Source organism: Hyperolius riggenbachi, chromosome 12 (assembly GCF_040937935.1).
Source record: "Hyperolius riggenbachi isolate aHypRig1 chromosome 12, aHypRig1.pri, whole genome shotgun sequence".
Taxonomy (NCBI): Eukaryota; Metazoa; Chordata; class Amphibia; order Anura; family Hyperoliidae; genus Hyperolius; species Hyperolius riggenbachi.
The window spans coordinates 174,545,276-174,558,268 of NC_090657.1; the positions used below are offsets into that span (position 1 = coordinate 174,545,276).

The window sequence follows — 12,993 nt, forward strand, 5'->3', positions numbered from 1 at the left end:
TCTGCTGGCAGGAGAGACACCAGTATATGCATTGTGACGGCACTCATATCGATATTTTCCTATGGGCTCCCATGAAAGTGTAGCGTCTTTCAGTAGAGGATCTACCTTTTTGAATTGAGCGATGCCAGACACAGTGGGACTCCTAATCCAAAAACATCCTAGCGAGAGGAAGTTCTGGGACTGTCTATCAGTCTGTCTGTGAGACACTAGAGGGACTATATCTCCTAGCTTGCTGAGGAATGTCTGGACATCTCTGAGACAAAGACTGTAGTTGGGCAAAGAAAAAGTTGTATTGGTCTATTCAGCCTTCTCAACCATAAGCAAGAGGACTATAGTTGTACATGACTGCATATATCCATGGAGGAGGCTAAAATGTGCCTGGGGTTGGTGGTTCTAGCTCCATCAATACCTTGCTGTCTTCCAATGATCTGAAGTTTTGCCTCTGCTCTTCACGGCAGATAAGGAAGCTTAGCAGTCCAAGAGCACCTCTGAGATGAGGATCTTCTCTTCTCAACAAAGCTATGCCAGAAGCACTGTTCTGTTCTGCATAGGAAAGTCTCTTGGGAAGGGTTCCTTCTGTAGCTAATCCCAAAACCATTTTAACGAGAGGAGGTTCTAGGAAAAGTCCTTAGGAGGCTGGAAGGATTACATCTCCCAGCTACCGGAGGGATTACATCTCCCAACTGCCTGAGGAATGCTGAGGTATCTCCATGACAGCCCTTGACTCTGTGGTTAGGCAAAGAGAACATTTTAGTGGCCTCTTCAGCCTTCTCACCCATGACCAGCGAGAGGACAAGTGGACAGTTAAGATGTTTTCCACCTGTGATTAGTCCCATACCGTGAAGGTTACGGCACCAAAGAGAGGCATCTCCGTAGGTGGAACACCTCTTGTGTTGCCGAGGCTCGTCATCATTATAAGTCTCCATGTTGCGTGCATGCCCCCCAATCTATCTCATCCCTGATCGCTCTGTCTGCTACAAAGCGGAACCTCGAGTGATACATTGGAGATGGAAGAGTTTTAGCTCAGCATGAAGAAATAATTAGTTCAGCTTGTTCATATTACTCATATACAACAGAGTACACGGAATCTCGGAAGCACCGCTGTGGGTTAAGTGTCTTTCTTTGGAGCCCCACTTGTGTGTCTATTATGGTTAGCGTTAAAGGACGAACGCCTGACAATCTCGCTCTCCCTTTGTTGCCTGATACATTCATAGGCTTTTTATAGCTGTTGCAGGCCTGGGCTGGCCATTGTTTCACAAATGAATTTGCCAGGCAGCTGATTTGCACGGCTCATCACTCGGAGAGGGGTTACAGGGGGCCAAGAGGTGGCTGTAGGACCAGGTGACTTCTCACCAGACTTTTCAAGCTATTCATAATTACTGGGAATTAAACAGCTGAGACTTCATCGGGGACCAATAAAATGCTAGCAGCAGCTTAACAGAGAGAGAGAGAAAGAGGCCTGGAGCAGGAGGAGGAGGAGCTGCCCAGCCTCAGGAAAAGAGAGGATAGACAACCTAACCACACAAGGCCCAAGTCTTCATAGAATCGTAGGCCAGGCTTCTCCAGTCTAAACATGGACTTCTTTCACTCGCTACTTTATAGACAAGTAATTTTTTTTTAATCAAATCAAAAAAATAAGACTTACTTTCCTTTTCTGTTTTTTTCATAACTTAGTGGCTGTCGTGATTCGTCTACGAACTTTATGTATCCTGGACAAAATGGATTGTGGAGAAACCACAAAGTGTATCTCACAATAACCGAGAAGCAGTGCATTTAGAAAGTGTGAAGAAACTAAGGCCTGCTTTCTCAAGAAGTTAATTGGTTCCCTTACGTATTGCCCTTATGCTAGGTACACACCATACAATTTTATGACAGTTGAACGTGCCAGATCGATTATTTCCAATATGTCCGATCTGAATTTTCTTTCAGTTCTATGAAAATGGATCAAAAAATTGAAAAATCGATTGAAATTCAGATCGGACATGTTGAAAATAATAGATCTGGCAGGTAAATCTGCCAGAAAAATGTATGCTGTGTACCTAGCATTATGCTAGGTACACACAATGAGATTTTCGCCGATTTTCCGATCGATTTTCGTATCTTTTCTTATCAATTTCCATTCATTTCTATGAGAAATTGATCAGAAAACTATCCAAAATAAGATCGGACATGATGGAAATTATCTATTGAACCATCTATCTGCCAAACTATCTTATGGTGTGTACCTAACATTAGACTGTTAGTGACATTAGACTGTGACTATAATAGAATTAGATTATGAGCTCCTTTAAGGACAGTCAGTGACATGACTATGTACTCTGTAAAGTGCTGCAGAAGATGTCAGTGCTATATAAATCCATAATAATAATAATAATAATATGGAAGGATATTAGACTATGACTATAGTAGGGATTAGATTATGAGCTTCTCTGGGGACAGTCAGTGACATAACTATGTACTCTGTAAAGTGCTGCAGAAGATGTCAGTGCTATATAAATTCATAATAATAATATGGTAGGACATTAGGCTATGACTAAGGCAAGTAGTAGCTTTAGAATGATTTGCTCCTTAAAGACCTTCCATATTGAAAGTCAAAGAAAACTATAACTACGGAATCATATAAGCGTTTAAAGATAATGCGTTTTTCATATAATGATTAATATGACATTATTATTTTACTAGTAGACCTAAGCATGTTTGAAAACAGGCTCCAGGTTTGTCTCTCACCGCCACCGCATGTCAGTGCGCACCCGTCTGCCACACGTGTGAGAGCTCACCCCTCCGCCCGCACACACGCACCTGCCCGGCTAACTGGCCCTATCCTCTTGTCTTGTCTTGCGCACATGCACAGTAGCAAAAAGCATGGACACAGGGACACAGGGACAGGAGTACACAGGGACAGTTAGGTTTTATTAGGTAGGATTGTGCTGAAGAGCTGGGGTTTCACATATACAGGAAACCAAAACAGAGAGGAATCAGGGCCAGATATCTGCAAAGGCCATACAGGCTGTAGCCTAGGGCACCTACTTTCCAGTGGGGGGCTGAACATGAAAGAGGCGTTGCTGTATATGGAAAAGGGGGGCTGCAAATGGGGAGCGACACATGGTAGAGAAGAGGTGCTGCCCAAGGGAGGAAAGCTAGCTACTGTACATGGATGTTACGCATGGGAGAGGGGATAGCACATGGGAGGGGAGGAGCTGAGAGGCAGGGCTTCATATGGCAGGAGAGGAAGAAAGGGCAATCTATGAGATCTGCTGCTGTACATGGATGTTACGCATGGGAGAGGGGACAGCACATGGGAGGGGAGGAGCTGAGAGGTAGGGCTTCATATGGCAGGAGAGGAAGAAAGGGCAATCTATGGGATCTGCTGCTGTACATGGATGTTACGCATGGGAGAGGGGACAGCACATGGGAGGGGAGGAGCTGAGAGGCAGGGCTTCATATGGCAGGAGAGGAAGAAAGGGCAATCTATGGGATCTGCTGCTGTACATGGATGTTACGCATGGGAGAGGGGACAGCACATGGGAGGGGAGGAGCTGAGAGGTGGGGCTTCATATGGCAGGGGAGGGAGAAAGGGCAATCTATGGGATCTGCTGCTGTACATGGATGTTACGCATGGGAGAGAAGACAGCACATGGGAGGGGAGGAGCTGAGAGGCAGGGCTTCATATGGCAGGAGAGGAAGAAAGGGCAATCTATGGGATCTGCTGCTGTACATGGATGTTACGCATGGGAGAGGGGACAGCACATGGGAGGGGAGGAGCTGAGAGGCAGGGCTTCATATGGCAGGAGAGGAAGAAAGGGCAATCTATGGGATCTGCTGCTGTACATGGATGTTATGCATGGGAGAGGGGACAGCACATGGGAGGGGAGGAGCTGAGAGGCAGGGCTTCATATGGCAGAAGAGGGAGAAAGGGCAATCTATGGGATCTGCTGCTGTACATGGATGTCACGCATGGGAGAGGGGGCAGCACATGGAATGGGAGGGGAGGAGCTGAGAGGTGGGGCTTCATATGGCAGGGGAGGGAGAAAGGGCAATCTATGGGATCTGCTGCTGTACATGGATGTCACGCATGGGAGAGGGGGCAGCACATGGAATGGGAGGGGAGGAGCTGAGAGGTGGGGCTTCATATGGCAGGGGAGGGAGAAAGGGCAATCTATGGGATCTGCTGCTGTACATGGATGTTACGCATGGTAGAGGGGACAGCACATGGGAGGGGAGGAGCTGAGAGGCAGGGCTTCATATGGCAGGAGAGGAAGAAAGGGCAATCTATGGGATCTGCTGCTGTACATGGATGTTACGCATGGCAGAGGGGGCAGCACATGGAATGGGCGGGAAGGAGCTGAGAGGCGGGGCTTCATATGGCAGGGGAGGGAGAAAGTGCAGTTTTTTTCCTTTCCTCTTTTATGACCCCATTATAACACACTGATAATGTTTTGTTCACCGTTGAAGCAATCGGTGCTTGATTATCGTACCGTAAATTCACCTAAGACTGCAATCGCCGACTCCCGCCACTTGAATGGAGTAATGGATCGCCAGGCGTGACCGTCATGTCTCGCTAGAGAAAGCAGCTGTACGCGGCTCATTGACTTTCATTCCTTTCACTTCTTAAAGTGATGCGGCGTGGCTAAAGTGCCAAGCTGAATGCTGAAAATCAGGAACGCTACCGTCCTTCTTTATATCTGCTGCCCGTGGCGTCTGCCACTACAAAAGCATAAAACGCAGACATGGATTAAGGTGAAATGGGGCTCTAGGCAAGTAATTTTGGGCCCACCCTTCAGGCCCATCTGGCTTTTATGGGAAGATTCGGTTGGAGCTAGCATCAACCAGGCCCCTAATCTCTATAAAGGCCCTAGGCAGCTGCCTAAATTGCCTTGCGAATCATCCGTCTCTGACTGAACGCTACTGGCTAGCTATTAAGTGGCGATAAAGCTAAACATCGCTTAAACAAGGTAGCGATGTTGAGTTCTTCAGTGATAGCTGCAGTTGGAAAAGTGCCATTACATTTGCAGAAATATCGGTGCTAGGGATGGTCAATGAGATGCAAATTATTTCTAGTTGATGCAGGATTATGCAAATTTTGCATGCAAATTTTTACAGCTTGAAAATTGACTCATTGAACGTTACCTCAGCAGGATTCGATTGCTACATTTTTTGGCATACACAAAATTTGCATAATGCTGCATCAGCTTGAAATTATTTGAATCTCAGTGACCATCTCTAATCAGCACTTCTCTGGCTGATGTCAGAGGGCATGCCCTGCAAACAGAAGCCCTGCCCTTTGCTGATAAGCCCCGCCTCCTCCAAACTACCTAGCTTCTTTAGATTGACAGAAAATAATGCCACCAACTGCCATTGTGGATTTGAGGGGCGCTAGGCAACAAGATCTCTGTATCTGAATGTCCTAGGTGGGGAATTCAATTTCGTTTTGTTAGTTTTTTTATATATACATTAGTGTACAAACTATTAATTGTGGTTATGTGAGTAAGTTCTGTTACCCTTTAAAGGCTTAGGGCCTGTACACACTGCTGCGCTTGCAATTTTTAATCACAAAGCCTACATAAAAATAGAAAAATAGCATTGTACCAGTGTGTACAGGTCATCACGATTTTCATGATTTTTCAAAAAATTGCCTGCGATTGTAAAAAGGCAGCGCGAGTGCAGCAGTGTGTACAGGCCCTTATTACTCTTTTTGGTGCGTTCAGAATATTTGAATATGGAACCTTGTTCTGAATCCTTCTGATCAGAACCTGAATCTTTGTACATCGCAGAAGGGGGTGTTAATTCACCCTTGTCACTGATGCTGTGCGCTGCATTCAACCTCATGTTCCAGCTCTCACGTACTTCCTTCTTCACGAGGAAGTATATGAGAGCTGGAATGCGTAGTGGAGTGCAGCGCCAGAGGCAACAAGGGTGAGTTAACATGTATGCATGTTTTAAAGGCCTGTACCCACCATGCAATTTCCCAGGCCATTTTTCTGATGGCTGGCGATTTTTTTGAGCAACAAGTGGTCATTTCCGCAGTCTCGCGATGTGGGTGCAGGCGCGGGATCATGTGAACGATTGAATTGAATAAGGGCCTAGGGCCCACCTGAAATTAACTTTTTCTCCTTATAATTGGGTGATATTTTCACACTTTGTCATAAAATCCCCTTTAAAGAGAATCTGTACTCTAATATTCTTACACTAAAAAGCATACCATTCTATTCCTTATTTTCTCCTGTGCCCCTCTGTGCTGTTTCTGCCACTCTCTGCTGCAATCCTGGCTTGTAATTAACAGTTTTAGGCAGTGTTTACAAACAAACTAACCAGCTTGTGATAGGCTCACATAAACAGAGTGTGTGAGTCATACAGAGTGTGCAGGGGGCCTGCAGAGGGTGTGTATCGCTTCTATCCAATCACAAGCAGCCCTGCACATTCCACACATTTAAGCCTTAGCCCCACAGACACCACAGAGGAAAGGAGATAAGATTTATTACAGAGACAGTGCAATTAGGAAAGGCTGCAGTAAGCCAGAGCACATTAGAACAGGCATAGGAACTTATAGCATAGAAGAACTAAGGCTGAAAAATTTGTTACAGAGTCTCTTTAAACCACCAACAAGCAAGAAAATACTCAAAATAATTTTGATAGTACTTTATCACCAACACTTAGGTACTTTTTCGGTTGTAAAGTACTTCCATTTTTTTAAAGAGAATATGAAAATGAACTCCTAGGAGATGACTTAGTTTTCTCCTAGGAGATATTTTTTCATATTTGATTTAAAATAACTTTTTAGCACTTTGCATTGAAAAAAGTACAAAAAAGTAGGTGGAAAAGTACTGACAAAATTATTTTGAGCATCTTCTTACTTGTTGGTGGCTTGAAAGGCATTTTAATTACACGTTATGGAAATATCACCTAAGAGAAAACTCAGGTGAAAAAGTGAATTGCATATGTGCCCAGGGGCTATTTGCAATTCATTTAGGTCAGGAGATAATTTGTCATCTTCTATTTAAAATAACTTTCCAGTACTTTTCAACTAAAAAAAAGTACCAAAAGTAAATCATAAAGTACTATCAATATGATTTTGAGTATTTTCTTCCTTTCTGGTGGCCTAAGGGCATTTTATTGACAATTCTGAAAATAGCACCGAGGAGAAAACTCAGGCATAGCCGGCCTTTGACCCGAGCGACCGGAGCGGTCGCTCAGGGCGCCGGCTTCCAAGGGGGCGCCTATAGCTGGTTGCCTATACTGAGAGCATCTACACCTGATTTCCTATACTGGTGGCACATATAGCTGGCTACCTTTACTGAGGGCACTAACACCTGGCTACCTATACTGGAGGCACCTACGCCGGGCTACCTAGGAGGGGGGGGGGGGGATGGAGACCTTCAACTGACTTCCTATACTGGTGGTACCTGTGCTTGGCAACCTATATTGAGGGCACCTACACATGAGATCCTACACTGGGGGCACCTATACCTGGCTACCTACCTATATCGAGTCTGAGGGCGTTTTTTTTGGGGGGGCGCACTGCGGCTAGGATGTGTGGTGCAAATTGTCGGTGCTGTGCTATCATTTTAAATGGGGGGGGGGGGGCGCTAACTGTCCTACTGATTGTTTTTATTAATATTCCTGAAAGGTTCTAGCCTTCATTTTTAAGTGCATTCAGGATAATGCACTCTTTCCATCTATTCGTGGTTTTTAATAGTATTTTTTCTATTATACATATGTGACGTGTCACGGAGATCTGAGCATTTGGCGTGATGTGTCACAACGTCAAAAAGTTTGGGAACCACTGTCCTAGGAGATAACTCAGGAGAAGAGGTGAATTGCATATGGTCCTGTGTGTGTGTGCGTGCGCACGCGGGAAGAGGTTGAAGGGGGGGGGGGGGGGGGAAATCAGGTTTCGCTCAGGGCGCTGTAAAACCTAAGGCCGGCCCTGAACTCAGGAGAAAAATGTAATTGCATATGGGCCCAGGTGTCATAGCAGTCTCCTTTTTTTTTTTTTTTTTTTTTGATTGTGAACAGGGCTTTGTAAACAGTCGCTTAGGATTAAAGAGAGCTCAGAATACTCACAATTTAAATTGAGCTGAGTTGTGCTGAGTTCTTTTCCCCTCAGATAGTGAAATGGTTATTTTGAGTGACGGAAAGAATTTAGTAATTTGGTCAAATATGTTCTTTTTTTTCTTATTTTGTAGCCGAGGGAGGGGGGGGGGGGTAATGTAGCAAACAGCCCATGCACTTGAAACACTTTATAATACAACCGATGGTCACGCGGGACTCGTATCGCCATGACCGTGTCGGCATTGAAGGCGTTACATGGTTTTCAGGCTGTTTCCTGTGTGCTGCAATTTGCAAAATATCTTTTGAACATGGTGGAAAAAAAAAAATCAATTTCCTTTCTCTGCCATTTCAAGGCTGAGCGTTTTATTAACACTGATGCCGGTTTGGAAATGAGAAACGAAGAGGGGGGAAGAGAGGCGGTCGCTGAGCGGCTGAGTGTAACTGGATAGGAGTGGAATGGCACAAGAAGCGTTTGAATTATTGCTGGCAGTCACGTGACCAGGCAGAGGCAGCTGACTGAGCAAAACGCTGCCCGATGCACTCGCACTTTTTACATAATTTCAATTGTTAACCATTTCCTGTACACCCGCGCCGCGCAAGAGCTGCCCAGCCAGCGAGCCAATCGACGTGCAGCCACCGTAAATAGAGCAGTATTTCTCCCGCCGATCAATGACTTGATGATGATGAAAGTTAATCCGCGGGAAATGTTGCAACCGCGCTAAAGTCAGAAATGCCTGTTTATCCTCAAACTCTTCTCGTTTTCTTGTAAATTTTCCATTTACCTTTCCTGAGCCCACTGTGTCTGGGCTATTCACCCCTAGGCCAGCTTTCTTGTGGCTCCCCTTCTTTGTGCAGCTGCCCCCTCCTATTCAGTCTTGATCCCCCTCTTCCATGTGTATCATCCATGTACAGCAGCTCCCCTCCCATTCTATTCGCAGCCCCCTCTTCCATGTGTAACATCCATGTACAGCAGCCCTCTTCCATTCCATGTGCAGCCCTCTTTTCCATGTATAGCATTTATGTACAGTAGCCTCCATTCCATGTGCAGCCCATTCTTTCATGAGTTACACCCATGTTCAGCAGCCTACTCTTACAAGTGTTACACCCATGTACAGCAGCCTCCCTCCCATTCCATGTGCAGCCTCCTCTTCCATGTGTTACACCCATGTTCAGCAGCCCACTCTTCCATATGCTACTCCCATGTACAGCAGCCTTCCTCCCATTCCATGTGCAGCCTCCTCTTCCATGTGTTACACCCATGTTCAGCAGCCCACTCTTCCATATGCTACTCCCATGTACAGCAGCCTTCCTCGCATTCCATGTGCAGCCTCCTCTTCCATGTGTTACCCCCATTGCGGTGAACAAGCGCTAGACGCGCGAAACGGACGTCCGCAGGGGGATATAGACCTGGCGCCCACCACATCCGCATCGCATCCGACGCAAACCGATTGTAAGTGCTTTTATTACTTCTGTACCCAATAAACTACACTTGAACTGCAGTGCTGGCTCACTTTACCTCTCTCCTCCATACTCTTCCATGTCCCACCGCCCCCTTGGGCAGCAGCCACCTTAGGCCCGAGTCTCTTTGCAGAAACCCAGTGTTGTCGGTCATGCCTCTGTCGGCACATCAGCAGAATGTTTAGAGGTAAAATACATGAAACCTACAGAAAAAAGCTTTATATGCCCCTAATAGATGACCCCTCCCCCCAGGTGCCTCACTCTGCAGGGGCCTATCAGAATTGTACCACTCCGTACCACTCCGGAGGAGTGCTGCGGTATCCATGGCAACACATCTGCTGACCAAGAACTCCAGATCAGGTTTGTGGGTTGTTGTAGCTGAAGGTGTAGCGCTATGAAAGAAACATGTGTCTGTATATTCCCACCCTACTAAGAACCCCCCTGTGATCCATTATCCTTAGTTTCTCAGTTACCATGAAAGAAGCATGCAGCTAATCTTTTTTTTTTTGGTCAGAAACATCTGATCTGCATGCTTGTCCAGGGTCTATGGCTAAAAGTATTAGAGGGTCAGCAAGACAGCCAGGCAATCTGCATTTTTAAAAGGGAAATAAATATGTCAGCCTCCATATGAGACATACCTCAGGTTCCCTTTAAAGAAAACTGAACTGAAAAAAGTCAAAATAAGCATACACAAGTCATACTTACCTTCCATGTAGTCTACTCCTCAGTGTCTTTCTCCTGTCCCGCGTCCTGTTTGTTCACTGTGATCAAGGGAATTTTCCGTCCTCCATTTTGAAAATGGCCATTAACAGCTTTCTGGTCAGCACACAGTTAAACTGTAACATCGCCCACTTGAGCCATAGGGAAACATGGACATTACCTGGTGCATCAGTTTTCTTCTCAGCTTTAACTGACAGCAACTGATATTTTACTGACAGCAACTGATATATTTCAGATCTGACAAAATATTGTCAGAACTGGAAGGGATTATTGTCAGAAGAAAATGGTGAGCTTCTGAGAGGAACTGATGGCAAGGTAACTATGTAATGTTCATTTGAAGTTACCTTATGTGTTTATTTTAAATCTTTTTACTCAGTACAGGTTCTCTTTAAGTTTGTCATTATTCTGTAAAGTAGTAACATTTTCTGAATTGCAGAATCATTTGTGCTGCTGTTTGTAAGCTATGGTCCAAATGATGACTGAAGCCCTTCTTCTGGATAGATGTAGGCGGCCATTTTGTTGGTGCTTTTCATGGTGCTCACAGAGGAGGAGGTCTGTAGCTGGCCAAAAGCTACTTTGTAAAACTCTCCCTGCTGGTACAGAAGGGTCCCCGGTAAACAATGATGATGCAAATAACAAATAAGGACCCTGGACCACAGAGCACCTCTGAAGGGGGTAAACTGTGTTTTCCCTAGCAACCTATCAGATTCTGCCTTTTCTTCTACAGTTCCCACCTGCATAATGGGGCTCTGGTTGCTATGGAAACCAGGAGCATCTCCTCTTTTAGGCATAGCCAAACAGGCTTTGCCCATAGCAACCATCCACCATAGGGCATAAATCTAGTTGCTATAGATGTAAGGTTTCCTATTTGGTCATTTTGAGGCCCTGTATGTTGTCTGTAGCAACCAAGTATGCATTAGCTGTTTCCTATAAACATAAGAGAGTATCACTTATTGGGCTGTCGTTGGCAACAAGAACAGTTTATTAGATCAGTTAGAAATTGAAAGGCAATTACGGCTGCCAGGGCCCTATCAACATGAATAAATATAGAGAGAGTATGGTTGCTAGGGGCAACACAATTAGCATTATGATTGATAGAATATGATTGCTAGGAACATGTGTTATCATTAATAGTAGGCAGAGCCTTCTGGTTGCTAGGGGCAGCACATTTAGCATTATGATTGATAGACTATGGTTGCTAGGGACATGTTGTGATTAATAGTAGGCAGAAGAATGTGGTTGCTAGGGGTTTTATAGCCCATAGCAACCAATCAGATGGAAGAGACCATTGCTCTAACACGTTAGAGATAGAATGGGCAATTACAGTTGCTAGGGGCAACAGACAGGGCTTCAGTTTATATAAAAGCATAGATAAACTGATTACTAAAGGCAACACGCAAAGCCTTACAAGTAAAAGCAGAAAAAAATCTGGTTGCTAGGGCCAACACAAATGACCTCATCATAATTAAGGACATTTCTAGTACAACATGGGTGCGCAGTATGGCTGGAGTTTGTAGTTCAGCTGCCATGACAGATACTGTCAGTCCTATCCGCAGTAATATAATGGCTTTGGCCGCTACGCCCAGCCCCTCGCTCCGCTCTGGGGAATAAAACCTTCAAGCAGTGGGAAAATGACTGCACGCTTTTATTTGCATTTTTAGGAATATTCTTGCGTATAGCCAGCTGGGGTTAAAGGTCGGCATTTGCATATAAATGGAAAAGGATGGGGGCACTGCGTGCCGGGGGAGACGCGCGTATATGATTTTCACAGCGGTGCGCCTGTGTTTGGAAGATTAAAGTACACAGCTTGCATTTGGTTATTGCTAAATGTGAAAGGGTTCAGATGCTAAATCACAGGCAAAGTAATAAGGGAGAGTAGCAGGAGAGAGAGAGAGAAACGCACATGATGGAGGCTGCTAACAGATGACCAGCGATGGAGACACGCCCACCGCATTGCTTATTACATGTTTATGTAGGTAAAAGGGTCACAACTACCCAAATACCAGCCAGAAGATGGGCAGGACTTAGACCTCAAAAACACAAGATAGGCCAATGGCGTATCTTATAACAAATGTAAAATAAAGAAATCCTGGTTGTCGCCAAGACAACCGCAGTAGAGGCACATGGGTAAATTATCCCTGTCCCCACTTAGGACCGTGGGGCAGCTTCCAGATGCCAGGTGCTCTACAAAACAATACAAAAAAGGAGAATTACAGTATATTTAGAACCATTGGCTGTACAACAACACAGCAGAAGTATAACATTTCTAAAAAAAAAAAAAAAGTTTAAACCTGGCTTTCATCTGACCTACCTCCCAGATGAAAGCAAATAAAGCAAAGTAAATTTAATGGACCACGGTCATGAAAAACTGTAAAGTGTAAAATACTTGTAATCACATACAAATAAGAAGTATGTTTCTTGCAGAATAAAATGAGCCATAAATTACTTTTCTCCTATGTTCCTGTCACTTACAGTAGGTAGTAAATTCTGACAGAACTGATAGGTTTTCGACTAGCCCATCTCTTCATGGGGGGTTCTCAGCATGCCCTTTATTCTTAAAGACACTTCTTGTAAAGGATTTATACAAAGATGCTGGCCAGCCTACCTGCTCGTTTCACACTGGTTTGGTAGTTGGATAGAGAAACTGCCATTCATGAAATGCTTTCGAAAAAAAAAAAAACTGAGAATCCCCCATGAGGTGATGGACTAGTCCAAAACCTGTCAGTCCCGTCAGATTTCTACTACTTACTGTTAGTGACAGCAACA

At 44.8% G+C, this 12,993-nt stretch overlaps 1 protein-coding gene across 12 annotated transcripts in view; it reads left to right on the forward strand.

Annotated features, from left to right (window-relative positions):
* MYT1 (myelin transcription factor 1) overlaps positions 1 to 12,993 on the forward strand; it is a 485,419-nt gene that overhangs the window by 400,142 nt on the left and 72,284 nt on the right. For 3 of the 12 annotated variants that reach the window (XM_068261865.1, XM_068261868.1, XM_068261869.1), the window contains exon 1: positions 10,833 to 10,902. The exons of 5 other annotated variants lie outside the window; for them this stretch is intronic. In XM_068261865.1, the coding sequence (XP_068117966.1) occupies positions 10,848 to 10,902 (55 nt within the window). In that variant the 5' untranslated portion in view covers positions 10,833 to 10,847. Of the gene's footprint in view, positions 1 to 5,363; positions 5,409 to 9,651; positions 9,695 to 9,804; positions 9,868 to 10,446; positions 10,543 to 10,832; positions 10,903 to 12,993 lie in introns of those variants that run through there. 4 more of the 12 variants (XM_068261876.1, XM_068261867.1, XM_068261866.1 and 1 more) reach the window with 4 other exon arrangements.